Source organism: Coregonus clupeaformis, chromosome 35, assembly GCF_020615455.1.
Source record: "Coregonus clupeaformis isolate EN_2021a chromosome 35, ASM2061545v1, whole genome shotgun sequence".
Classification (NCBI taxonomy): Eukaryota; Metazoa; Chordata; class Actinopteri; order Salmoniformes; family Salmonidae; genus Coregonus; species Coregonus clupeaformis.
In genome coordinates this window covers 25,976,598-26,003,737 of record NC_059226.1, presented here as the reverse complement: position 1 = coordinate 26,003,737, position 27,140 = coordinate 25,976,598, and the positions used below count along the sequence as shown (strand labels likewise).

Here is a 27,140-nt window from a genome sequence, read left to right as displayed (position 1 = left end):
CGGAAAGACCCTTTACTCAGTACTTTGTTGAAGCACCTTTAGCAGCGATTACACCCTTGCGTCTTCTTGGGTATGACGCTACAAGATTGGCACACCTGTATTTGGGGAGTTTCTTGCATTCTTCTCTGCAGATCCTCTCAAACTCTGTCAGGTTGGATGTGGAGCGTCGCAGCACAGCTATTTTCAGGTCTCTCCAGAGATGTTTGATCGGCTTTAAGTCCGGGCTCTGGCTGGACATTCAGAGACTTGTCCCGAAGTCACTCCTGAGTTGTCTTGGCTGTATGCTTAGGGTCGCTGTCCTGTTGGAAGGTGAACCTTGGCCCCAGTCTGAGGTCCTGAGCACTCTGGAGCAGGTTTTCATCAAGAATCTCTCTGTACTTTGCTCCGTTCATCTTCCCCTCGATTCTGACTAGTCTCCCAGTCCCTGCCGCTGAAAAACATCCCCACAGCATGATGCTGCCACCAACATGCTTCACCAAAGGGATGGTGCCAGGTTTCCTCCAGACGTGACGCTTGGCATTCAGGCTAAAGAGTTCAATCTTGGTTTCATCAGACCAGAGAATCTTGTTTCTCATGGTCAGAGTCCTTTAGGTGCCTTTTGGCATCATGTGCCTTTTACTGAGGAATGGCTTCAGTCTGGCCACTCTACCATAAAGGCCTGATTGGTAGAATGCTGCAGAGATGGTTGTCCTTCTGGAAGATTCTCCCATCTCAACAGAGGAACTCTGGAGCTCTGTCAGAGTGACCATTGGGTTCTTGGTCACCTCTCTGACCAAGGCCCTTATCCCCCGATCGCTCAGTTTGGCTGGGCGGCCAGCTCTAGGAAAGGTCTTGGTGGTTCCAAACTTCTTCCATTTAAGAATGATGGAGGCCACTGTGTTCTTGGGGACCTTCAATGCTGCAGGCATTTTTTGGTACCCTTCCCCAGATCTGTGCCTCGACACAATCCTGTCTCAGAGCTCTACGGACAATTCCTTCGACCTCATGGCTTGGTTTTTGCACTGACATGCACTGTCAACTGTGGAACCTTATATAGACAGGTGTGTGACTTTCCAAATCATGTCCAATCAATTGAATTTACCACAGGTGGACTCCAATCAAGTTGTAGAAACATAATAATATAATAATATATATAATATATAATAATAATATAATATAACATCTCAAGGATGATCAATGGAAACAGGATGCACCTGAGCTCAATTTCGAGTCTCATTGCAAAGTGTCTGAATACATTTGTAAATAATGTATTTCTGTTTTTATTTTTTTTTATTAATTTGCAAACATTTCTAAAAAACCAGTTTTTGCGTTCTCATTATGGGGTATTGTGTGGAGATTGATGAGGAAAATGTGTATTTAATCAATTTTAGAATAAGGCTGTAACGTAACAAAATGTGGAAAAAGTGAAGGGGTCTGAATACTTTCCGAATGCACAGTACATATAGAATTCCAATACATATGGTATCAGCACCTATGTATCATGATAATATACAGTAGTATTGTAACGTCCCTGAAAATTCGAAGAAATACAAGACGGTGGACAGATTCAAAGACATGTTCTTGATGCATTTTTAGCTTATCAAAAAACCTTGTTATCTAGAGAGTCAGTCCATACATACTGATGGCCAACCGCTTTTCTAGGGCAAAGTCTAAATGAGTCATCAGACATTTGCTACTTGAACTCCACATACCTGTGACTCAAAGGTCCGGGCAAACTCGGATACGGAGACAACCATGTTCATGCATGCCACAGGGATGTCTGTGAAGTTCTGAGTGTAGGTAGAAGTCGATCGTACTCCTCTGCAGATCTTCTCAAGTAGTTTCACTGCAGTTGCCAAGCACTCTCTGCCATACGCCTCACTAAAACAACTGCAACCACAAGAAACAGTGGATGTTTTATGATAACTATCATCAAAGATCAAAAGGAAACAAGTGAACCAAATTAGGTTCAGTAAGTCAATCACCTGTATTTCTCCTCGATGAGATTGCTTTGAATGTATGAGAGAGTGTCCGACACATACTGCAGGACAAAAAAAAAAACACATTGTTAAAGTTAAAAACAGTTGATTTGAAAATGAATGCTCTATAATACTTTTAAGAACATTCTGGGTTTATTGGCTAAGATACAGAGATATGAAAGAGTGTGCTGAAAAGGCTGTGGGCCGGATTCAAACCCATGCTGCAGGAGTATATAATATGTACTCCATATATATACACTGCTCAAAAAAATAAAGGGAACACTTAAACAGCACAATGTAACTCCAAGTCAATCACACTTCTGTGAAATCAAACTGTCCACTTAGGAAGCAACACTGATTGACAATACATGTCACATGCTGTTGTGCAAATGGAATAGACAACAGGTGGAAAGTATAGGCAATTAGCAAGACACCCCCAATAAAGAAATGGTTCTGCAGGTGGTGACCACAGACCACTTCTCAGTTCCTATGCTTCCTGGCTGATGTTTTGGTCACTTTTGAATGCTGGCGGTGCTTTCACTCTAGTGGTAGCATGAGACGGAGTCTACAACCCACACAAGTAGCTCAGGTAGTGCAGCTCATCCAGGATGGCACATCAATGCGAGCTGTGGCAAGAAGGTTTGCTGTGTCTGTCAGCGTAGTGTCCAGAGCATGGAGGCGCTACCAGGAGACAGGCCAGTACATCAGGAGACGTGGAGGAGGCCGTAGGAGAGCAACAACCCAGCAGCAGGACTGCTACCTCCGCCTTTGTGCAAGGAGGAGCAGGAGGAGCACTGCCAGAGCCCTGCAAAATGACCTCCAGCAGGCCACAAATGTGCATGTGTCTGCTCAAACGGTCAGAAACAGACTCCATGATGGTGGTATGAGGGCCCAACGTCCACAGGTGGGGGTTGTGCTTACAGCCCAACACCGTGCAGGACGTTTGGCATTTGCCAGAGAACACCAAGATTGGCAAATTCGCCACTGGCGCCCTGTGCTCTTCATAGATGAAAGCAGGTTCACACTGAGCACATGTGACAGACGTGACTGAGTCTGGAGACGCCGTGGAGAACGTTCTGCTGCCTGCAACATCCTCCAGGATGACCGGTTTGGCGGTGGGTCAGTCATGGTGTGGGGTGGCATTTCTTTGGGGGGCCGCACAGCCCTCCATGTGCTCGCCAGAGGTAGCCTGACTGCCATTAGGTACCGAGATGAGATCCTCAGACCCCTTGTGAGACCATATGCTGGTGCGATTGGCCCTGGGTTACTCCTAATGCAAGACAATGCTAGACCTCATGTGGCTGGAGTGTGTCAGCAGTTCCTGCAAGAGGAAGGCATTGATGCTATGGACTGGCCCGCCCGTTCCCCAGACCTGAATCCAATTGAGCACATCTGGGACATCATGTCTCGCTCCATCCACCAATGCCACGTTGCACCACAGAATGTCCAGGAGTTGGCGGATGCTTTAGTCCAGGTCTGGGAGGAGATCCCTCAGGAGACCGTCCGCCACCTCATCAGGAGCATGCCCAGGCGTTGTAGGGAGGTCATACAGGCACATGGAGGCCACACACACACACTACTGAGCCTCATTTTGACTTGTTTTAAAGACATTACATCAAAGTTGGATCAGCCTGTAGTGTGGTTTTCCACTTTAATTTTGAGGGTGACTCCAAATCCAGACCTCCATGGGTTGATCAATTTGATTTCCATTGATAATTTCTGTGTGATTTTGTTGTCAGCACATTCAACTATGTAAAGAAAAAAGTATTTAATAAGATTATTTCATTCATTCAGATCTAGGATGTGTTATTTTAGTGTTCCCTTTATTTTTTTGAGCAGTGTATATATATATATACACACACACACACACAGTGAGGGAAAAAAGTATTTGATCCCCTGCTGATTTTGTACGTTTGCCCACTGACAAAGACATGATCAGTCTATCATTTTAATGCTAGGTTTATTTGAACAGTGAGAGACAGAATAACAACAACAAAAAATCCAGAAAACGCATGTAAAAAATGTGATGAATTGATTTGCATTTTAATGAGGGAAATAAGTATTTGACCCCTCTGCAAAACATGACTTAGTACTTGGTGGCAAAACCCTTGTTGGCAATCAGAAGTCAGACGTTTCTTGTAGTTGGCCACCAGGTTTACACACATCTCAGGAGGGATTTTGTTCCACTCCTCTTTGCAGATCTTCTCCAAGTCATTAAGGTTTTGAGGCTGGCGTTTGGCAACTCGAACCTTCAGCTCCCTCCACAGATTTTCTATGGGATTAAGTCTGGAGACTGGCTAGGCCACTCCAGGACCTTAATGTGCTTCTTCTTGAGCCACTCCTTTGTTGCCTTGGCTGTGTGTTTTGGGTCATTGTCATGCTGGAATACCCATCCACGACCCATTTTCAATGCCCTGGCTGAGGGAAGGAGGTTCTCACCCAAGATTTGACGGTACATGGCCCCGTCCATCGTCCCTTTGATGCGGTGAAGTTGTCCTGTCCCCTTAGCAGAAAAACACCCCCAAAGCATAATGTTTCCTCCTCCATGTTTGATGGTGGGGATGGTGTTCTTGGGGTCATAGGCAGCATTCATCCTCCTCCAAACACGGCGAGTTGAGTTGATGCCAAAGAGCTCCATTTTGGTCTCATCTGACCACAACACTTTCACACAGTTCTCCTCTGAATCATTCAGATGTTCATTGGCAAACTTCAGATGGCCCTGTATATGTGCTTTCTTGAGCAGGGGGACCTTGCGGGCGCTGCAGGATTTCAGTCCTTCACGGCGTAGTGTGTTACCAATTGTTTTCTTGGTGACTATGGTCCCAGCTGCCTTGAGATCATTGACAGGATCCTCCCGTGTAGTTCTGGGCGGATTCCTCACCATTCTCATGATCATTGCAACTCCATGAGGTGAGATCTTGCATGGAGCCCCAGGCAGAGGAAGATTGACAGTTATTTTGTGTTTCTTCCATTTGCGAATAATCGCACCAACTGTTGTCACCTTCTCACCAAGCTGCTTGCCGATGGTCTTGTAGCCCATTCCAGCCTTGTGTAGGTCTACAATCTTGTCCCTGACATCCTTGGAGAGCTCAATTTATAACATTTCTGACATGCGTTTTTCAGGAATTTTCTTTCTTTGTTTAACACTTTTTTGCTTACTACATCATTCCATATTTGTTATTTCATAGTTTTGACGTCTTCACTATTATTCCACAATGTAGAAAATAGTAAAAATATAGAAAAACCCTTGAATGTGTAGGTGTGTCCAAACCTTTGACTGGTACTGTACACACACGTTCTGGAGTAAGCAACTAAGACCACTAAACTACCATAGCCCACTCCTACAGTGTATTAGTTCTTCAACTAGTTATAATAAACTGATTGAATTTAGCTATATAGCACGTTTACCAGCAGCTCAATGCACTTTACATACTGTACCTTCAGAAAGTACATACCTCTTGACTTTTTCCACATTTTGTTGTGTTACAGCCTGAATTTAAAGTGGATTCAGATTGTCACTGGCCTACACAGAATACCCCTTAATATCAAAGTGGAATTCTGTTTTCCAAATGTTTGACTAATTCATTAAAAATAAAAAGCTGAAATGTCTTGAGTCAATAAGTACTCAACCTTTTTGTTATGGCAAGCCTAAATAAGTTAAGGAGTAATAAATTTGCTTAACAAGTCACATAATCATTCAGTTGAAATAATCATCTGAATTGGAATGGAGCTGAGCACAGGCAAAATCCTAGATGAAAACCTGGTTCAGTCTGCTTTCCACCAGACACTGGGAGATGAATTCACCTTTCAGCAGGACAATAACCTAAAACACAAGGCCAAATCTACACTGGAGTTGCTTACCAAGAAGACAGTGAATGAAAGTGGCCGAGTCACAGTTCTGACTTAAATCTACTTGAAAATCCATGGCTGAACCTGAAAATGGTTGTCTAGCAATGATCAACAACAGATTTGACAGAGCTTGAAGAATCTTGAAAATAATAAATGGGTTAATGTTGCACAAACCAGGTGTGGAAAGCTCTTAGAGACTTACCCAGAAAGACTGACAGCTGTAATCACTGCCAAAAGGGATTCTAACATGTATTGACTCAGAGGGTTTAATACTTATCAATCAAGACAGTGTTTAATTTATTTAATTGTATTGTACAAATGTTAGAATTTTGTGTAGATCTTTAACAAAAAATGACAAGTAAATTAATTTTAATCCCACTTTGTAACACAACTAAATGTGGAGTAACAAGCGGTGTGAATACTTTCTGTAGGCACTGTAGTCAGAGGGGAGACTAGGGTCCAGCTCACCTGGTTGTTGCTATAGGTGACATCCTGAGGGGCCCTCAGAGTGAAGACATGGAGCAGGTCCAGCAGTTCCACGTTGATGAGGACGCTGCATTCCATCAAGTCCTCTATGGGCAGCAGACACATCCAGGACCGAGACACTAGTCTGTCCATCTCCACCAGATGGCCATTGTTTTTCATGAGATTCAACATCGCTCTAAAAACAGAGGGAAAAAGGAGGGATATCAGAGATCACCAATTCATATATAAAAAACAGTGCCTTCGGTAAGTATTCAGACCCCTTGACTTTTTCCACATTTTGTTACGTTACAGCCTTATTCTAAAATGGATTAAATAAAATAAAAATACCCCATAGTTTGCAAACATTTCTAAAAACCAGTTTTTGCTTTGTCATTATGGGGTATTGTGTGTAGATTGCGGAGGATTTTAAAAATCCATTTTAGAGTAAGGCTGTAACGTAACAAAATGTGGAAAAAGTCAAGAGGTCTGAATACTTTCCGACGGCACTGTATGTATGTACCGTAATTTTTCGGACTATAAGCCGCGCCTTTTTCCCAATTTTTCGACCCTGCGGCTTATATAACGGTGCGGCTGTTACGGATACAGGTATCCGGTGTCTTTTTGTGTTTTTCCTCTCCTTCTGCCCTAATCACAGGTGTCCTTTATGTTCCTGATTGGTGGTCGTTGGGGTGTCTGCTGATTGCTAAGGTGGACCAATCAGTGGACATTCCTCTGCATTGTACCACCTGTTTCTGGTTTTTCAATCACACATCCCATTGTTTAAAAGCCGGTCAGTTGTGTTTGTTAGTAGAGACTATTTCTGTATGCGAGTATGGATACTGTGGTGTCCTGTGTACTCACTAAGTTGCTGGTTACTCTGTTTGGTAATTTTGTTAGAGACTATTTCCGTATGTGAGTATGGATACTGTGGTGTCCCGTGTACTCACTAAGTTGCTGGTTACTCTGTTTGGTAACTACGTGTGTTTCTGGGAAAAGGGGAATTTAAGCAAGTTGCCCTTGGGCGTACATTACCCGTAGGAAGAAAACTGTCTAAAAACACTAGTTAGACCTGAGCGGACCACCCACTGTATTTTTGTATGATTAGCAGTAGCTTCGCGGTTCTTGAGGCAGGCAAGATCAGTTTAGTTTTTTTTTTACACTATTGTTTCATTTCTTGGGTCCTGCTCAGCCCTTTTTCCCAAACCTTTACCGTGTGTTCAAAAATAAACCTTTTATGTTTGACGGTAGTTTATGGTTGTCGTGTAGTTTTTGTTCTCACTGTTCCATGTCACGCTTCTAATTCGCATGAATTATGTTACGGGTCTCATGTCCATCCACCCTAGACGTTTAAAGCCACGGGGTTCGTAACAGCGGCTAATCTATGGATTTTTACAGCTAACGGCCACTCGAAGACCTCCTAAATCTATGGATTTTACAGGTTACAGTCCACCAACTTTAACTCTATGGGCTCTATGACCGGTCCGCGCCCCCCACCTTTAAGAAGACTTTCTTGAAGATTGGGTGAACACACAGAGAGCAGACGGCCGAGGTGTTTCCACCGTGCAGATCCGACTGAAAGCTGAAACAGTCGCCACCGAAATGAAAATTGAAAATTGTAGAGGTGGACCATCCTGGTGTTTCAGATTTATGAGACGAAAGGGACTGTCCATCAGGGCGCGGACGACTGTGTGTCAGCAACTCCCTCCCGACTACCAGGAAAAAATAACAAACTTCGGCGAATTCACACAAAGAAAGATAGAGGAATATTCCATCGGACCGGACCAGATCATAAATATGGATGAAGTGCCTTTGACGTTTGACCTGCCTCTCACTAGGACTGTTAACAAGAAAGGTGAATCGTCCATCACGTTGAGAACCACTGGCCACGAGAGAACGAATTTCACTTGTGTTCTTGGCTGCACAGCATCTGGATTAAAGCTTCCGCCAATGGTGATTTTTAAGCGGATTACAATGCCAAAAGAAAAGATCCTGAACGGCATCTCCTTTAAAGTCAACAAGAAAGGGCGGATGATGGAAAGCGTAATGAATGAGTGGCTGAATGAGTGCTACGTCAAGCGCCCTGGAGGATTCTTTCGCCCAAAAAAAGCTTTGCTCGTTTTGGACAGCATGAGGGCCCATATAACAGATTATGTGAAAGCAGCCATCAAGAGCACAAACTCGATTCCAGCTGTGATTCCTGGGGGCACAATGAAGCATCTGCAGCCACTCGACATCAGTGTCAATCGTGCGTTCAAAGTGGCACTACGCGTTCAGTGGGAGGCGTGGATGACTAGCGGCGATAAATCATTCACCAAAACTGGTCGCATGCGAAAAGCAACTTTCGCTCAAGTTTGCGAGTGGATCCTGATAGCGTGGAGGAGTGTCAAAACATCCACGATCATTAACGGGTTCCGAAAGGCTGGACTGCTGCGTGATGAAGAGGAGGACGCCGCCACAGCTGAGGCCCTTCAGAGGCTGTTCGATTCCGACAGTGACGAAGAGGAGTTCGTTGGTTTTGAGAGAGCGACAACGAAGGAGAGAGGAGAGTGGCTGACGAAGCCACCCTGAGCCTGTTCGTTTCCGACACTGAAGATGAGGACTTTGGTGGTTTTAGTACGCAGGAAGAAGACGGAGATGAGGATTAATGACTTGACTTTTCTGGTTACAGCCGTGTACTGCACCTTAGCCTAAAAGATGAAGACGAGGATTAATGACTTTTCTGGTAGGCTGATTACCGTATGTTTTAAGCAGCCGTGTTGCTGCAACTTTAGGCTTACTGTCGTGTTACAGGCACTTTATTTTGCACTTTAAAAAAAACACATTTAATTTAGCCATTGTTATTGCCTCGTCAAGCGCTGTAAGCTTTGTTTTTTGTTATGGTACTACTGTAGGCTATAATGTAGATAAATATTCAAAGATGTGCACACTTTTTCAAGGTTTTTCAAAAATAACCAAAGTTAAGTGGTTAAATGATTGTGACGCTATTAACTAATTTTGCTGGGGAACCCCTAGCACTCCCTCAAGGACCACTTGTTGAAAACCACTGCTGTAGATCACTGCCGGTATGTAGCGCTGGGAGCGCACTCGTTTAAGTTTGAAAGTTGAAAAGTTTGTGTGTCTGAAACGCTATGTGATACAGTACAGTTTACACAGCACAGTATATGTTCTGTAGCTACTATTGCACTAAATGGTAACACTTGAATACGTTATGCAAATATGCAACTTGTTTGTTGAAATGTTAATAATGGGAGCTTCCTCAAGCAGCCATCTCTTTCCCGACAATCCCCTCTGTGCACGAACCCTTACATATGGTAATTAAACATTAAAACACCTGCGGCTTATAGTCCAGTGCGGCTTATATATGTACACATCATTCAATTTAGCTGCTGCGGCTTATACTCCGGTGCGCCTTATAGTGCGGAAAATACGGTATCTATAATATATATAATTTTTTGGTTTAAAATATTCATTTCTAGAGGGAATTTTGTTTCTTTGTTCGTTTACCAAAAAAGGAACAGAACATAATTGTGAAAGGCCAAACCTTTAGCGTAATCTAGTGAGACAATAAGAATGATTTTCTATTACGACGAGGAGAATGGAAGTCCTGTACCTCCTGTCCTGGCTGTTGAGTGTCATGTTGCCCGCTTTGAGGCCTTGGAGGCCCGCCCAGGACAGCTCGTACTTGGGGGTGACAGTGGTAGATATGGGTGCGAACGGTTTGGAGGATCCCTTGAGGAGGTGGAGCAGGGGGAGCACCAAAATCCACCGGGGCCCTTCAGTCTTAACACTGTTGATCAGAGCCACCAACATGTCTGGCAAGCTGGTCAGGAGAAAAATACAGCAGGTTGTTTTTCACACAAAAAGAAAGACATCAATCAGCATTTCTTTGTCCACAAACAATTAATGAGAACTCATCCACTAACATGTACTGCTGTCAAACACTTTCTGTTAGAAACTGTTTTGAGAAAATGTGTATAAAATTTTACTCAGTTGTTTCAGACTAATACAAATGATTACATCTTGTATAAAAACAAACAATAATCAGTGTCTGCAATAGGCAAAAAATAAGCAGAAATCCCGACGCCAAAACCCACTTTTTGAGACCTGAGACGGCTTGGGAGAAGTCGGTCCAGTACTGCAGGAAGGAGTCTTTGGGCAGCTTGGGCAGGCACAGGGCAGTGCAGAGCCGGGTGGACTCTCCGTGGTCCAGCTTGAGGCTGAACTGCTTCCACACGTACAGCATGACCACGGCTGCCCTCATGGGGTCCTGGATGAAGCAACTCTTCCCCTCACCCTCCTTCTGCAGCTGAGGAACAACGTTGTCCAGCATGAACTGCTTCAGCAGCTTCCTGACCTTGGGGAGGCAGAACAAACAGTGAATGTTAACAGATTTGTTTTGGGGACAGAAAATACATGTGGAAAAAAACTAAACAGCAATCATTACAGAAATGATAACTCCCACACACAATATTACCTCTACATTTACAGCATTGTGCAGAGTCTGCACATTTATTGGGTGTCATCTTTTCTACAAGTCAAGCAAATAGACGCAGTGAAATGCTTGCTCTCATTTAACTTCTAACAGCAATATATTAGAAAAGGGGAGGCAGGGCAGGAGAAGGCAAAACAAGCAAAAGCCAAACAGGGGGGAAAGGTCTAGGCCAGGGTGAAGAGGTGGGTCTTTAGAAGGGACTGGGAGATGGAGATGGATTCTGAGTTTCAGATAGGTGGAAGGAGGGAGTTCCTGAGCCTGTGTGACATTTACAACTTCACTTACATCTTTTTCGTCGTAGTCTAAGGAGAACCATTTCTTGTGTGTCTCCTCATAGACAAACGGGTTCCCGTAGATCTGGTAAAACTGATTCAGCTGATTGAGGAAACTCTTGAAGTTAATGTCAGTCCAGCTCCTGAGGAGGTCAAAGATACTCTCTAGCATAACCTTCCCTGCGATTTCTCGGCCTTCGATGACACTTTTTCTTTGGTCGGGCCAAAAAGCGTCTTTTAGTCGCTTGAGCACGTTCTTGGATGGCTCCACACAGATGATGTCATCATACTGATGCCAGTCCCCTGAAACCAACCAACATAATTGTTTAATATGATATCTGCATACATTTTAGACAATTTCCTCACATGTAAGAAAGTGTTTGAACAAAATAGACTAGCAGAACCAAATAGATGTATAATAGAAATCACCAATAAGGTTTTGAACTTCATGTTTATATGAAGTAAACAGAACATTTTAAAATCAGTGACTTACAATCAAGACCTGCTACAGAAATTGTTATAGCAACTGCACCCACCTTCTTCATTAAGCAGATGGGATTTGACAAAAAGACATCTGTTGGTGGTGGGGTGGGTAGAATCCAGTTTGTATATGTACTCATACTCGTACTTTTGCTTTTTATGCTTGTAGACGAGGTACTTGTATGGTATGGACACGGTTGCATTAGATTTGCTTGTGATCAAGCTCCCTTGGACTAGGAACCCATGATCTCCAAGATCCCTGTAGAGATGCATTGGTTTATCATCTGCTGCACATCACATACAATAACCAACACAACGAGTCTGTTGTTTTCTATGTGAGATAGATGGGAACAATGTTGAACATTATAAGCAGCTACCTATTGAATACATATTCAACATATTTGGCAAAACTGTCTTGATGGCTGATACATGTACAGTGCCCTCCACTATTATTGGCACCCCTGTTTAAGATGTGGTCGAGGACTTCCAAAAATTCTCCTTTTTTTTTAAACAACAGAACCCAAATGCAAAAAAAGAGAAAAATCCAACCTTTTATTTAAGTACATTAATTTGGTGGTAAAAAAAATAATCACACATTTAGGAAAAAAATTACTTGAAATGATGTGTCCCACAATTATTGGCACCCCTAACAATTCCGCTGAAAATTAATTGATTTTTTTTTAAATATATTTTTCTGTAGTTGCTAAAGTTGGTCAGGGTATCTAGGAACTTTTAATTAGTAATTCATGACTTCCTGTTTCCCTGGGGTATAAATATGACGTGACACAGAGGCCTAATTCTCTTACCCATTTGTCAACATGGCAAAGACAAGAGAACACACCATTCAAGTAAGGCAGATTTGTGTCGACCTTCATAAGTCAGGCAATGGCTACAAGAAAATAGCCACTCGCCTTAACTTGCCGTATCTACAGTCAGAGGAATTATTAAGAAGTTTAAAACAACTGGAACAGTGAAAAACAAGGCTGGAAGAGGTCCCAAGTTTATCTTGCCACAACGCACAGTGAGGAGGATGGTAAGAGAAGTAAAAAAAAGTCCTAAGCTCACTGTCACAGAATTGCATCAAAGAGTGGCATCTTGGGGTCACAAAGTCTCCAAAACAACCATCAGACGCTCTCTACATGCCAACAAGCTGTTTGGGAGGCATGCAAGGAAAAAGCCTTTTCTCACTAACACTCACAAACGTAAACGTCTGGAGTTTGCTAAGCGGCACTGGGACTTCAACTGGGATCGTGTGCTTTGGTCAGATGTGGGTCTGGCGTAAAACAAAAGATGAGTATGCCGAAAAGCACCTCATGCCCACCTTGAAGTATGGTGGAGGATCTGTGATGCTGTGGGCCTGTTTCTCTTCCAAAGGCCCTGGGAACCTTGTTAGGGTGCATGGCATTATGAACGCTTTGAACTACCAGGACATTTTAAATAAAAACCTGATGGCCTCTGCCAGAAAGCTGAAGACGGGTCGTCATTGGGTCTTTCAGCAGGATAATGATCCAAAACATGTGGCAAAATCTACACAAAAATGGTTCAGCAGTCACAAACTCAAGGTCCTCCCATGGCCATCTCAGTCCCCAGACCTCAACCCAATCGAAAACCTGTGGGGCGAGCTAAAGAGGAGAGTGCATAAGAGAGGACCCAGGACACTGGATTATCTAGAAAGATTGTGCAAAGAAGAATGGTCAAAGATCCCTCTCTCCAAACTTGTGAAATGTTATAGGAGGAGATTAAGTGCTGTCTTGTTGGCAAAAGGGGGTTGTACAAAGTATTAACATCAGGGGTGCCAATAATTGTGGGACACATGATTTCAGGGTTTTTTTTTTCTAAATGTGTGATTTTTTTTTTTACACCAAAGTAATGTAGTTAAATAAAAGGTTGGATTTTTCTCTTTTTTTGCATTTGGGTTCTATGTTGTTTAAAAAAAAAAGGATAATTTTTGGAAGTCCTCGACCACATCTTAAACAGGGGTGCCAATAATTGTGGAGGGCACTGTATTTAAAAACCTACCTAGACACAGTGAGCTCAACTGAATTGGTTTTCCAGGTCCCAATGTTCCCCCCAGCCCTGATGAAGATGCGGTCCTCGTCTGGGTTTAGCTTGAAGTCCTTCGAGAGGACAGCGTGGAAATAGATTGTGAGTCTCTCACTTGCAGAGACCTGTTTATTCCCTGGAGGTATCCTGAAATTGGACCAAACAAATGAATTCGATGAGTATTGTATTAGCTAAGTGGAGGTGTGCATGATTGATACTGATATACTGATAAAAGTGATTTGAAATGTGCAGAGCCGAGGTTGAATGTGTAACACTCCCGGCACAAGCACATCCCCCACCGGAGACTGGGGTTCAATCCCCATCTCCACCCTTCCTCCTACAGTGCCTTCAGAAAGTATTCATACACCTTTACTTTTTCCACATTTGGTTGTGTTATAGCCCGAATTTAGAATGGATTAAATTGAGACTGTCTCACTGATCCACACACACACACACAGAAAAACCCTTGAATGAGTAGAACACACACACACTACCCCATAATGTCAAAGAAAATTGTAGAAAATTAATACAAAAATGTTAAGCAGAAATGTCTTGAGTCAGTAAGTATTCAACCCTTTTGTTATGGCAAGCCTAAATAAGTTCAGGAGTAAAAATGTGCTTAACAAATCGCATAATAAGTTGCTTGGACTCATTCTGTGTTCAATAATAGTGGTGAACATGATTTTTGTACCCCACACATACAATTATTTGTAAGGTCCCTCAATCGAGTAGTGAATTTCAAACAGATTCAACAACAAAGACTAGGGAGGTTTTTCAATGCCTTGCAAAAAAAGGCACAGATTGGTAGAAGTGTGAAAAATAAATAAGCAGACGCTGAATATCTCTTTGAGCATGGTGAAGTTATTAATTACACTTTGGATGGTGTATCAATACACCCAGTAACTACAAAGATACAGGCGTCCTTTCGAACTCAGTTGATGGAGAGGAAAGAAACTGCTCAGGGACTTCAACCATGAGGCCAAGGGTGATTTTAAAACTGTTAGAGGTTGTTTAATGGTTGTGATATGGGAAAACTGATGATGGATCAACAACATTATAGTTACTCCACAATACTAACCTAAATGACAGAGTGAAAAGAAGGAAGCCTGTACAGAACACAAATATTCCAAAACATGCATCCTGTTTGCAACAAGACACTATTTTCTGTTGTATTTCTGACTTTATGTTTTTTTACCCCATATGTAACTCTGTGTTTTTTTTATTGCACTACTTTGCTTTATCTTGGCCAGGTCGCAGTTGTAAATGAGAACCTGTTCTCAACTGGCTTACCTGGTTAAATAAAGGTGAAATAAAATAAAAAAATAAAATTAAGTAATACTGCAAAGAAATGTGGCAAAGAACTGAACTTTGTATCCTGAATACAAAGTGTTATGTTGGGGGCAAATACAGCACAACACATCACTGAGTACCACTTCATATTTTCAAGCACGGTGGTGGCTGCATCATGTTATGGGTATGCTTGTCATCAGCAAAGGAGTTTTTTGGGATAAAAATAAACGGAATAAGAGCAGGCAAAATCCAAGAGGAAAACCTTTCAGAGACAAATTCACCTTTCAGCAAGACAATAACCTAAAACACAAGGCCAAATATACACTGGAGTTGTGAACTCAGGAGTGTGAATACTTATAATAATATTTCTGCATTTCATTTTCAATAAATTAAAAAACATGTTTTCACTGTCATTATGGGGTATTGTGTGTAGATGGTTGAGAAAATAAATATATTTAATCAATTTTGAATTCAGGCTGTAAGACAACAAAATGTGTAATAAGTCAAGGAGTATGAATACTTTCTTTGCTTACTTTACTTCTGTAGCTATGGTTAAAGTGGATTTCCACTCTCAAAAACATGTTTTGAAATAAGCATATCATTGAGGGTCTGTGGGTGTTTTTGAAAGTGCTTTTGTGCACAAAAATATGCCTTTCAGGTTCTTCATGCTATCATTGTGTGACTTCTGTTATGAACAACAGACAATTTGTAAATACCTTTTTGGCGGTGGAACATCCTGACCCTTGGTTTCAGAGTCGTCGCTTTTGTTGTCTTTCTGTTTCTCTTTATTTACACCTGGGCTCTGTGGTGTAGGGGAGGAGGAGGAGGTGGTGGTGGAGGCGTCTCCTCCCCCATGGGCAGGCTGCTGCTGGACCTCCATGTTCTCCACCTTCACCTGTGGGTCCACACTGGAGCCTCTGCTCTCCACCTTGCCAGAGGACAAACAGAGAGTTTGAGGATCAGTCTGCTCTCCGCCTGGCCAGAGGACAAACAGATACAGTGAGAACATCTCTTCAAATAGCAGCTTGGTTGACCTCCCTAGCGCACTACACCTAGGAAGAAAAAACAGAACACCTTACTGTTCTACTCATCTTTCTTGTGCGAATACCGGAACTTATATTTTCTTACTAGCACGGATTTCGCTGATAGCTGCTTTTATGAGGAAGGTTTCACTTGAAATGACTCGGATATGTGCTTGTTTTACCAACCTTAATTGAATGCGCTGATTGTAAGTCAAATGTTAAAATGTAAATAGTGTGTTTGAAGGGATGAGTTTCAGCAGGGCGAAGCGCAGAATATAATCACTCAAGACTATAATTAAAGGTGATTTGTAGATCAGTGGTTCTGCGCAGTCCGACTACAATGTAGTTGATCTCAAACACACACCAAGTCAGGGAAGGTAACAAGCTCCCCCCGCACCCTTAGACAAAACAAACTACATCACCCATAATAACCTAGTCTAAGCATTTTTTTGACTAATCTAGTTAATTAGCGCACATGGTGGCAAATGTTGCCCTAATTCAGGTTTAGAATACAGGCTATATTAAGTTAGGGTTACCTTATGGAAATAAATACTAGCCCGTATCATAGCAACATACAAATACATTGGATTGATAAAAGAGAACCCCATGGTGTTAGATCAATACTATTCAGATATGAAGAGATATAAACTGAGTGTACAAAACATTAGGAATACCTTCCTTATATTGTGCACCCCCTTCTGCCCTTAGAACAGCCTCAATTCGTTGGGGCATGGACTCTACAAGGTGTTAAAAGCGTTCCACTTCAATGTTGACTTCAATGCTTCCCACAGTTGTGTCAAGTTGGCTGGGTGTCCAGTAGCGTTGCAGTTCTTGACACACTCAAAACCGATGCGCCTGGCACCTACTACCATACCCCGTTCAAAGGCACTTCAATCTTTTGTCTTGCCCATTCACCCTCTGAATGGCACACACACAATCCATGTCTCAATTGTCTCAAGGCTTAAAAATCCCCTAAACTAATTGAAGTGGATTTAACAAGTGAAGTTAATAAGGGATCATTCATGTAAAGCTTAGAGACGATATCATGTTAAATACTGTTGAAGTAATATGGCTACAAGTTTACCTTCCTCACCAAAAGCCCATTCTTGTGGGAAGCTGCTATAGACCACCAAGTGCAAACAGTCAGTATCTGGATAATATGTGTGAAATGCTTGATAATGTACAGTTGAAGTCGGAAGTTTACATACACTTAGGTTGGAGTCATTAAAACTCGTTTTTCAACCACTCCACAAATTTCTTGTTAACAAACTATAGTTTTGGCAAGTCGGTTAGGACATCTACTTTGTGCATGACAAGGAATTTTTCCAACAATTGTTTACAGACAGATTATTTAACTTATAATTCACTGTATCACAATTCCAGTGGGTCAGAAGTTTACATACACTAAGTTGACTGTGCCTTTAAACAGCTTGGAAAATTCCAGAAAATGATGTCATGGCTTTAGAAGCTTCTGATAGGCTAATTGACATAATTTGAGTCAATTGGAGGTGTACCTGTGGATGTATTTCAAGGCCTACCTTCAAACTAAGTGTCTCTTTGCTTGACATCATGGGAAAATCAAAAGAAATCAGCCAAGACCTCAGAAAAACAATTGTAGACCTCCATAAGTCTGGTTCATCCTTGGGAGCAATTTCCAAACACCTGAAGGTACCACGTTCATCTGTACAAACAATAGTACGCAAGTATAAACACCATGGGAAACGCAGCTGTCATACCGCTCAGTAAGGAGACGCGTTCTGTCTCCTAGAGATGAACGTACTTTGGTGTGAAAAGTGCAAATCAATCCCAGAACAACAGTAAAGGACCTTGTGAAGATGCTGGAGGAAACAGGTACAAAAGTATCTATATCGACATAACCTGAAAGGCCGCTCAGCAAGAAAGAAGCCACTGCTCCAAAAACGCCATAAAAAAGCCAGACCACAGTTTGCAACTGCACATGGGGATAAAGATCGTACTTTTTGGAGAAATGTCCTCTGGTCTGATTAAACAAAAATAGAACTGTTTGGCCATAATAACCATCGTTATGTTTGGAGGAAAAAGGGGGATGCTTGCAAGCCGAAGAACACCATCCCACCGTGAAGCACGGGGTGGCAGCATCATTCTGTGGGGGTGCTTTGCTGCAGGAGGGACTGGTGCACTTCACAAAATAGATGGCATCATGAGGAAGGAAAATGATGTCGATATATTGAAGCAGCATCTCAAGACATCAGTCAGGAAGTTAAAGCTTGGTCGCAAACTATTATTCTGACATTTCACATTCTTAAAATAAAGTGGTGATCCTAACTTACCTAAGACAGGGAATTTTTACTAGGATTAAATGTCAGGAATTGTGTAAAACTGAGTTTAAATGTATTTGGCTAAGGTGTACGTAAACTTCCGACTTCAACTGTATGTGATATCAACAGAGAAGTATATTTTCTGGGTGATTTAAATATTTTCTGGCTCTCATCAAGAAAGAAATTCTAACTGTAACTAGTGCCTGCAACCTGGTTCAGGTAGTCAGTCAACCTACCAGGGTATTTACAAACAGGACAGGAAAGAAATCATCAACATGTATTGATCACATCTTTACTAATTTAAAGCAGTATCCAAATCCATAGGATGTAATGATCACAATAGGAAAACCAAAGTTTCAAAGGCTGGGCCTAATATAGTGTATAAGAGGTCATACAATAAGTTTTGTAATGATTCCTATGTTGATGTAAATAATATTTGCTGGTCTGTGGTGGGTAATGAGGAGCAACCAGATGCTGCACTTGACACATTTATGAAATTGCTTATTCCAGTTACTAATAAGCACCCACCCATTAAGAAAATGACTGTAAAACTGTTAAATCCCCTTCGATTGATGAGGAATTGAAAAATGGTATGGTTGAGAGGGATGAGGCAAAAGGTATGGCAAATAAGTCTGGCAGCCCAAGTGATTGGCAAACGTACTGCAAATTAAGAAATCATGTGACTAAACTAAATAAAAAGAAACTATACTATGAAACAAAAATAAATGATATAAAGAATGATAGTAAAAAGCTTTGGAGCACCTTAAATTACATTTTGGGAAAAAAGGCAAACTCGGCTCCATCATTCATTGAATCAGATGGCTCATTCATCACAAAACCCACTGATATTGCCAACTACTTTAATGACTTCTTCATTGGCAAGATAAGCAAACTTAGGTATGACATGCCAGCAACAAACGCTGACACTACACATCCAAGTACATGTGACCAAATTATGAAAGACAAGAATTGTACTTTTTAATTCCGTAAAGTCCGTTTGGAAAAGGTGAAAACATTATTGTTGTCTATTAACAATGACAAGCCACCGGGGTCTGACAATCTGGATGGAAAATTACTGAGGATAATAGCGGACGATATTGCCACATCTTAAATTTAAGCCTACTAGAAAGTGTGTGCCCTCAGGTCTGGGGGGAAGCTAAAGTCATTCCGCTAACCAAGAAAAGTAAAGCCCCCTTTACTGGCTCAAATAGCAGACCAATCAGCCTGTTACCAACACTTAGTAAACTTCTGGAAAAAATGGTGTTTGACCAAATACAATGCTATGTCACAGTAAACAAACTGACAACAGACTTTCAGCACGCTTATAGGGTAGGACACTCAACAAGCACAGCACTTACACAAATGACTGATGATTGGCTGAGAGAAATTGATGATAAAATGATTGTGGGAGCTGTCTTGTTAGACTTCAGTGCAGCTTTTGACATTATCGATCATAGTCTGCTGCTGGAAAAACTTGAGTTATGGCTTTACACCCCCTGCTATAAATGTGGATAAAGAGTTACTTGTATAACAGAACACAGGAGGGTATTCTTTAATGGAAGCCTCTCAAACATAATCCAGGTAGAATAAGGAATTCCCCAGGGTAGCTGTTTAGGCCCCTTCCTTTTTTTCCATCTTTACTAAAGACATGCCACTGGCTTTGAGTAAAGCCAGTGTCTATTTATGCGGATGACACAACACTATACACGTCAGCTACTACAACAACTGAAATAACTGCAACACTTAAAGAGCTGCAGTTAGTTTTTCGGAATGGGTAGCAAGGAATAAGTTACTCCTAAATATTTCCTAAACTAAAAGCATTGTATTTGGGACAAATCATTCACTAAACCCTAAACCTCAACTACATCTCGTAATCAATAATGTGGAAATTTAGCAAGTTGAGGTGACTAAACTGCTTGGAGTAACCCTGGATTGTAAACTGTCATGGTCGAAACATGGGGAGAAGTATGTCCATAATAAAGCGTTGTTCTGCATTCTTAACAACACTATCAACAAGGCAGGTCCTACAGGCCCTAGTTTTGTCGCACCTAGACTACTGATCAGTAGTGTGGTCAGGTGCCACAAAGAGGGACTTGGGACAATTGTAGTTGGCTTAGAACAGGGCAGCACGGCTGGCCCTTAAAAGTACATGGAGAGCTAACAAAAATAACATGCATGCCAATCTCTCATGGCTCAAAGTGGTAGAGAGATTGACTTCATCACTGCTTGTTTATTTAAAGAGGTGTTGACAAGCTGAATGTACCGAGCTGTCTGTTTAAAATACTTGCACACAGCTCGGACACCCATGCATACCCCACAAGACATGCCACCAGAGGTCTCTTCACAGTCCCCAAGTCAAGAACAGACTATGGGAGGTGCACAGTACTACATAGAGCCATGACTCCATGGAACTCTATTACACATCAGGTAACTGATGCAAGCAGTAGAATCAGATTTTTTTTTTAAACTGGTAAAAATACACCTTATGGAACAATGGGGACTGTGAAGAGACACACACAAAGGTACAGACACATGCATACACACACGATAACATATGCATTATACACACACGTACACATGGATTTTGTACTGTAGATATGTGGTAGTGGTGGAGTAGGAGCCTGAGGGCACACAGTGTGTTGTGAAATCTGTGAATGTATTGTAATGTTTTTAAAATTGTACAAACTGCCTTAATTTTGCTGGACCCAAGGAAGCGTAGCTGCTGCCTTTGCAGCAGCTAATGGGGATCCATAATAAATACAAATAGCTTTCACCTGGATTCACCTAGTCAGTCTATGTCATAGAAAGAGCAGGTTTTGTACCCTCAGTGTATTTTGTAATGTCAAGCAGCTACATTACCTCTGATTTCTTCTGAGAGCCAAACACCATGTCCTTATTAACAGTGGTGGGTGGCTTCGAGTCGTGGTTCTGCTGACCGTCTTTCCCTTCCTGTTTGTCTTGCCGTGTCTGGTTCTGCTTAGCATTCTGGTTTGCATTCTGGTCCAGGTTCGTCTGCTTTGAGTTGGCCATGTCTTTCTTGTTCTTGGTGCTCTTCGCTTCAGCAGCCTTTGGAGCTTTCTGGTCAGCGGTCTTTGCGTCAGCAGCCTTTGGAGCTTTCTGGTCAGCGGTCTTTGCGTCAGCAGCCTTTGGAGCTTTCTGGTCAGCGGTCTTTGCGTCAGCAGCCTTTGGAGCTTTCTGGTCAGCGGTCTTTGCGTCAGCAGCCTTTGGAGCTTTCTGGTCAGCGGTCTTTGCATCAGCAGCCTTTGGAGCTTTCTGGTCAGCGGTCTTTGCGTCAGCAGCCTTTGGAGCTTTCTGGTCAGCGGTCTTCACCGCTACCGCTGAGGCTGACTGAAGAGGGGGGATGGTGGTGGTGAGGGACGCAGGAGTGTCATTCGGAGCCGACTCTGAGGTCTGTTTTGAAGGTGACTGAGATACGTCATTCTCTTCACTGCTCTGTTTATCTTTCCCTGCGGCAGGCTGGCTCTCTGCGCCGGCCTCAGGCTGTGACGAGGCAGTGCTTGGAGGACCTTGATTGTCAGACGTGTTCCCAGTTGGACTGATTGTACTGGGAGCTGCCGATGTTGCTGATGCACTGGCTGGTTTCTCCACTGAGGCAGACGTGTCATGAAGTGAGTTGGGTGTCTCGTCCATGGCGCTGGCATCGCTGTCGCTGTCGGAGGACTCTGCAACTTCCTGTTTCCTGCTCTTCCCCTGGCTGTCCATAAGAGAGATGTCGGACAGGTCAGAGGTCACCTGGTCAGAGTCCAATGACGCAGGGCCGTCTTTCTTCTTCTTGGTCCTCTTCCTCTTTTTTCTCTGATTGAGCCAAAGGTTGAAACAAGAGAACAAACCTTAGCATATCCACTCTTCCCTCAACCAACATGACTTAATTTGGTATTTTATTAGGATCCCTATTCACTGTTGCAGCAGCAGCTACTATTCCTGGGGGCTACAAGCTAGGTGAACAATTATAATCCGTTTTTTATACCTGAACAGTATTATTGATACAGTTTAGTGACCGATAAAAAAAAAACTTTTGACATAAAAACCTTTTCAAACACAACATAATAAAATCTGTGAAATTAGAATGAGGAAGTTCTGAAAAACATGTTGGTTTTAATATCCACCTTTTTCTTAGGGTTGCTGTTAGGCTCTTCATTGGGCCGTTTTGGAGAAGTATTCTTTTCCTGGTTGTTCAGGGATGACCCATCGCTCTGCGTTTCTGTCTTCTCTGTCATACTCTCCAATGATGGCTGTAACAGTTTAGGTGAACTTCCAGAAGTGTTGTCTGCATTTGAAAAACAAATCATCATCAGTTGCATTAGTGGTTGTGAATTACATTGTCAAGCTGATCATAATTCCCTCAATTGTCTGGTGTAGGCTATATCCCCCTCTTCCTTCAGTCACCATTACGGTTGTAAAATCAATACTCTTTTGATGGAGGGTTTGAGTCAGATCTTTTTGCAGTGTGCTGACAGCACCCCTTCTGAAAAGTACTTTATATAGGGGCAATTCCACAATAACACAATATTTCAATTTAAAATGTATGTCAAACTAAAAAGAATGATTGCAAAGTAAAACAAACCATACAACTCTATGCACAAGGCCTACTTTTAACAATTTCCACTGAACATTTTACAAAAACAAATCAAGTTTCTTCAAGTAAAAAAGCATGTATTTATATAATATAACATTAGAGGGCAATACTGACCCGTCTCATTGGTGAGCGATTGTGTAGATAGCTGATGGCCACACTGGCTGCAGTATCTTGCAGTTTTCTCAAACCCAACACGGCCACAACCGGTGCACTTCATCTTGAAGTTTCAATGGCGACTGTATTTCAGACGGAACAGTTGAGTATCTATGACAGAGCCCGGGAGCAAATCTCTTTCACTTTCATTTCACTTAAAGGTGCTTCCATTTCAATGAAATGTGAGAAACAACTAGCCAGCTAACGTTATAGCCACTTCGCTAATCTAAAACCAGTCAAATATATTCTAGGATCCGTTTAGTGGCAGACTGTATAATATCTACCCCAAACCAAATACATACATACATACATACAACATACAGTATCTTCAGTCCAGGCTATAGCTACTGTTAACGTTATGGCTCTACAACCAAACATATTTTTTTAATGTAGCTAGTTAGCTAATGCCATCTGCATGATTGAACTAGAAATAGCTTTTCCTTCCTAAATATTTGTATCAAAGTCATCCTAATATATAACTTATTACAGACCAAGTAGACAAGTTTTTTTTAAAAATCAACTACCTAACAGTAGCTAGCTAGATCCTGATGTGTGGTTGTTCCCCGAGGCGCAAAATCTGCCCACGCCCACCCAGCGATTGAGAAATTATCCAATGGCAAACGAATCCTCTGCAACACTCATGATAGCCACTTCCGCTTTCGTTTCTAGAGAACTACACAACAGCCTAGTGCCTGGATAATTAACTAGCTAGCTATATTACAATTGACGAATGCAAAAGCTCATCGGAAATGACAAAGAAATGCACTGATATTATCAATAGTAAGCGTACTAGCTAGTAGATGTGTTACTGCCTGGTGGTCGTTAGCTAGCGCGTCTCGGTTCAGCTAGTATAGCTACATTCCACTCGACAAGGAGTGTAATGTTAGCTAAAACGACTGGTTCCCAGACCAGTGGATAGCTGCTAACTAACAAAAAAAGCCCAACCACAGATTAAAGTTAACATATAGCTAGTTAACTCCCATATAAACTGTTGCAAATTAATGTCAAAACCCCGTCACCGGCATGCCAACGTAAAAAAGTTGTCTCCTCTGTATTGCTAGCTGACATGTAATGTAGCTAGCTAACTAATTATGACACCAACCCCTGCGCAACAACATTGCACTGCCTCGCTAGCACGCTAACTTCGTGCACAACTTCACTAAGTTAGCTAGCTAGGTAATTCATCTGTGACACCAAAAACCAATAGTTACATGACTATAATTCAAGCAGTTGCCATCTAACCAGCTTGGTAAATAGCCTACACAATTGCTAACTACTACGTGAGCTAGCTAAATGGCCACTTTGAGTTGCCGTTAGCCTCCCACACCATCAGACCTCTTCACCTCAGTGCTAGCCTCTTCGCTCCGGGAATGTGTACAGGTCTCCCAGAGCGAATAGGCTACCCCAGTGCCAAAGGAAGCTAATTGAAAATAGCTTTGCTACTGTGTACATTTACCTGTGTTAATCGCACGATTGTATGTGATCAGGAATAAAATGATGACCACGATGTCGAATTACACTTTCGTTTTGTGATAAATGGTTGTCAACAAGCTCATCAGTGTCCGCATGCCTTAGCTATCCAACTATTTCTTTCAGTGAGTTCCCAATGTATCACATGCATTGCAAGCGAAGGCAGCTACATGGTGGGGGATTTCCGAATGACATGGTAGGTTCTTGCCCTTAAACTGTCCAACTGTGAAGGTCACTTTTTTTTTTCCCATTGTGTTTTCCCCAAGTGAATTAATAAAGGTTCATTGATTAATCAAGAACTGATAACAGCTGCTGTTTGTTTGGGCCCCCATGCCCATTACAGCAAACTTTTCTGATTATTTGGCATGAACTTGCATGCCAAGTTAAATGTGCAATGCTTTGACCACCTTTAAAAATTATTATTTAATGATAGAATTTGCCAGTGTTAATTGAACCATTGCAAATGTTTGGACTGAAGCAACACCATTTCCCCCTAATGTTCAATTGAGTCAACATGAATGAGATTCAAGGTAATATGAGATCTGACTTAATTGCATGAACATTATAATAACAATGTTTTCAATATTTTTGAGGCACAAGCCCTCCTCTACTGAAATGGTGAGCACTGAGCACCGTCCATTTATGCCTGCAGATCTCCTCCACAAGGCCTCACAGCTCAGGTTTCTAGCCCAGGGATTTCCCCATACACCCAGAGTGGATGGGGTGTACAATGTGTACAGCTCCCCAAGACGTTTTCTCTACAATCACTGTGACTCAGCTGTCTGTACACCACCCTAGTAGGCTACTACTACTGCTGTACCTCCTGCCAAGTGGCAAGAGCAGGCTCTAAAGTGAGAAAGTTGCACAATACTGGCATCATATTACAGGAAGTCTAGAATACAGCTTGGCTGCTCATCGACTGAGGGTTGGCAATGATGGGAAGTGAAGAGGAATATTTGCAACAAATAGACATTGTTTTACATTTACATTTTAGTCATTTAGCAGATGCTCTTATCCAGAGCGATTTACAGTTAGTGAGTGCATACATTTTTCATACTGGCCCCCCGTGGGAAACAAACCCACATTGCATCTTAATTGTGGGCAATTCCACAGTAACAGAGTGATGCTGACACTCAGATTATTCACTTTAAAATGTTTGTCGAACAGAAACCAATGATTGAAAAGTTAAACAAACCATACAACTCTATGCACAAGGACTACTTTTAACAATTCCCACTGAACATTTTACAAAAACACATTCCCTTTAAGAACAGTGGAGATGCAAAGTTTGGAAACATAATGATGGTTTGTGCTGTTTGTGATGTCATTCTTTTACCATCATTCTGGTACCAGAATGACAGGGAGGGGGAGGGGACGGCGACAAGGGAGAACTAACCTAGCTTTATGTTCCCGTCATAACCACTTGATGAGTTATCGAAACATGAGGTGGACCAGGTTCTTTGCCCTGACATTCAGCTGGACTGCTCGTCTTGAATGGAGGCTTGGTGGTCCAGCTAGACGCCATCCTGCAGTGTCACGAGGACACAGGTAAGCATGAGTTATTGACTGGGGTTCGAACTAAATCCTAGGCATTTGTCTTCAGGGCCTGTATTTATAAAGCACGTCAGAGTGTTAGTGCTGGTCTTGGATCATAATGAGTAAGACTATATGGACAGGGAGGGACCTGATTCTAGATCAGCACTCCTCTGAGACACTTTATGAATACAGGTCCTGTTCTTAAGCGAGGTCATCACGAGAGCGTAGTTCACCAAACCACCTCCATTACTCATGTATGCAAGGGAAAACAGGGGCACAACCAACAAGGCACGACATTCAGAATGTGACAGACAGTAGTGTCTTGTACCCAGTTGAAAATATCCTCTGTCCTTGCTTCAGCATGATGTCATGAACCTTTGCATTTTATCTTTTTTTCAGAATGTGAGACTGACAACTTTCTGCGAGTTAGAATAGTAGACTACACAAGGCTCAATTTTGAAATTTGGTTGTGCATCAGCAGTTTTACTCTTGTTATGTCAGTCACTGATAGTCAGTCGATTAGCCCATGTCAGCTAACACTTTTTAGATTGCTAAGTTAGTTTAGCGGCTAGCTATCTAAACTTGTTATCATGGTCAAATTACCTGCTGGGGGGCCCCCATTGATTTGTTAGTCAGTCTCACTCTAAAAACTGCTAACATTTCTCTCCACCTGTGTCGAATTGGTGGAATTGCAGGAAATGTGCTGTAAAACGGGTGTGCAGGCCTGGAAGGACTACCAGCTCAACACTGCGATGCGTCCGGTGGAATGAGGGACCGGTGGGGAAGAAGAGGAGGAGGGAAGGGTAAAAGATAGTGCAAGAGCAGGGATTGGAAAGGCTTTTGCAGCAGAGTTCGCCAAGAGGAAGGAGGTGGACTGTAAGAGGTACATTCAGGCCCTCAGAAGGAAGAGATGGAACAGCAGGAAGTGGGTAATGGGCTCTCTGGACCCAAGAAGGAAGAGAGCAAGGTATTTCCAGAAAAGAGAGAGGTGGAAAAGAAAGGAGTAGGTCCAGAAAAGAGAGACGTAGAGAAAGAAAAGCGGTTTCAAAAGTAAAGGGGGCGGTAGAACAAGAAAAGGGGGAGGAGAGTGTGAAAAACCCAGACACTCAGGAGAACACTACTGAGAGGCTGAAGAAAGTGAACTCGGGATTCTGCCACGATGGGAAGATGCCTCCCTGCCTCTCTCAGAAGCACCCTGGTAAGATAGGGCTGTACG

The 27,140-nt window shown here is 42.4% G+C and overlaps 1 protein-coding gene across 1 annotated transcript in view; it reads right to left on the bottom strand.

Annotated features, from left to right (window-relative positions):
- Nucleotides 1–24,518, bottom strand: part of LOC121551224 (E3 ubiquitin-protein ligase rnf213-alpha-like) — a 65,383-nt gene extending 40,865 nt beyond the window's left edge. Inside the window, exons 1-13 of the mRNA XM_041863780.2 lie at nt 24,375–24,518; nt 22,880–23,029; nt 22,296–22,456; nt 21,028–21,984; nt 15,566–15,777; nt 13,536–13,706; nt 11,573–11,775; nt 11,050–11,339; nt 10,367–10,626; nt 9,883–10,092; nt 6,276–6,468; nt 1,965–2,020; nt 1,692–1,869 (exon numbers count right to left, since the gene is read on the bottom strand). Of these exons, the coding sequence (XP_041719714.2) occupies nt 1,692–1,869; nt 1,965–2,020; nt 6,276–6,468; nt 9,883–10,092; nt 10,367–10,626; nt 11,050–11,339; nt 11,573–11,775; nt 13,536–13,706; nt 15,566–15,777; nt 21,028–21,984; nt 22,296–22,456; nt 22,880–22,982 (2,994 nt within the window). The 5' untranslated portion in view covers nt 22,983–23,029; nt 24,375–24,518. The remainder of the gene's footprint in view (nt 1–1,691; nt 1,870–1,964; nt 2,021–6,275; nt 6,469–9,882; nt 10,093–10,366; nt 10,627–11,049; nt 11,340–11,572; nt 11,776–13,535; nt 13,707–15,565; nt 15,778–21,027; nt 21,985–22,295; nt 22,457–22,879; nt 23,030–24,374) is intronic.
- Between the last annotated feature and the right edge of the window lie 2,622 nt (nt 24,519–27,140).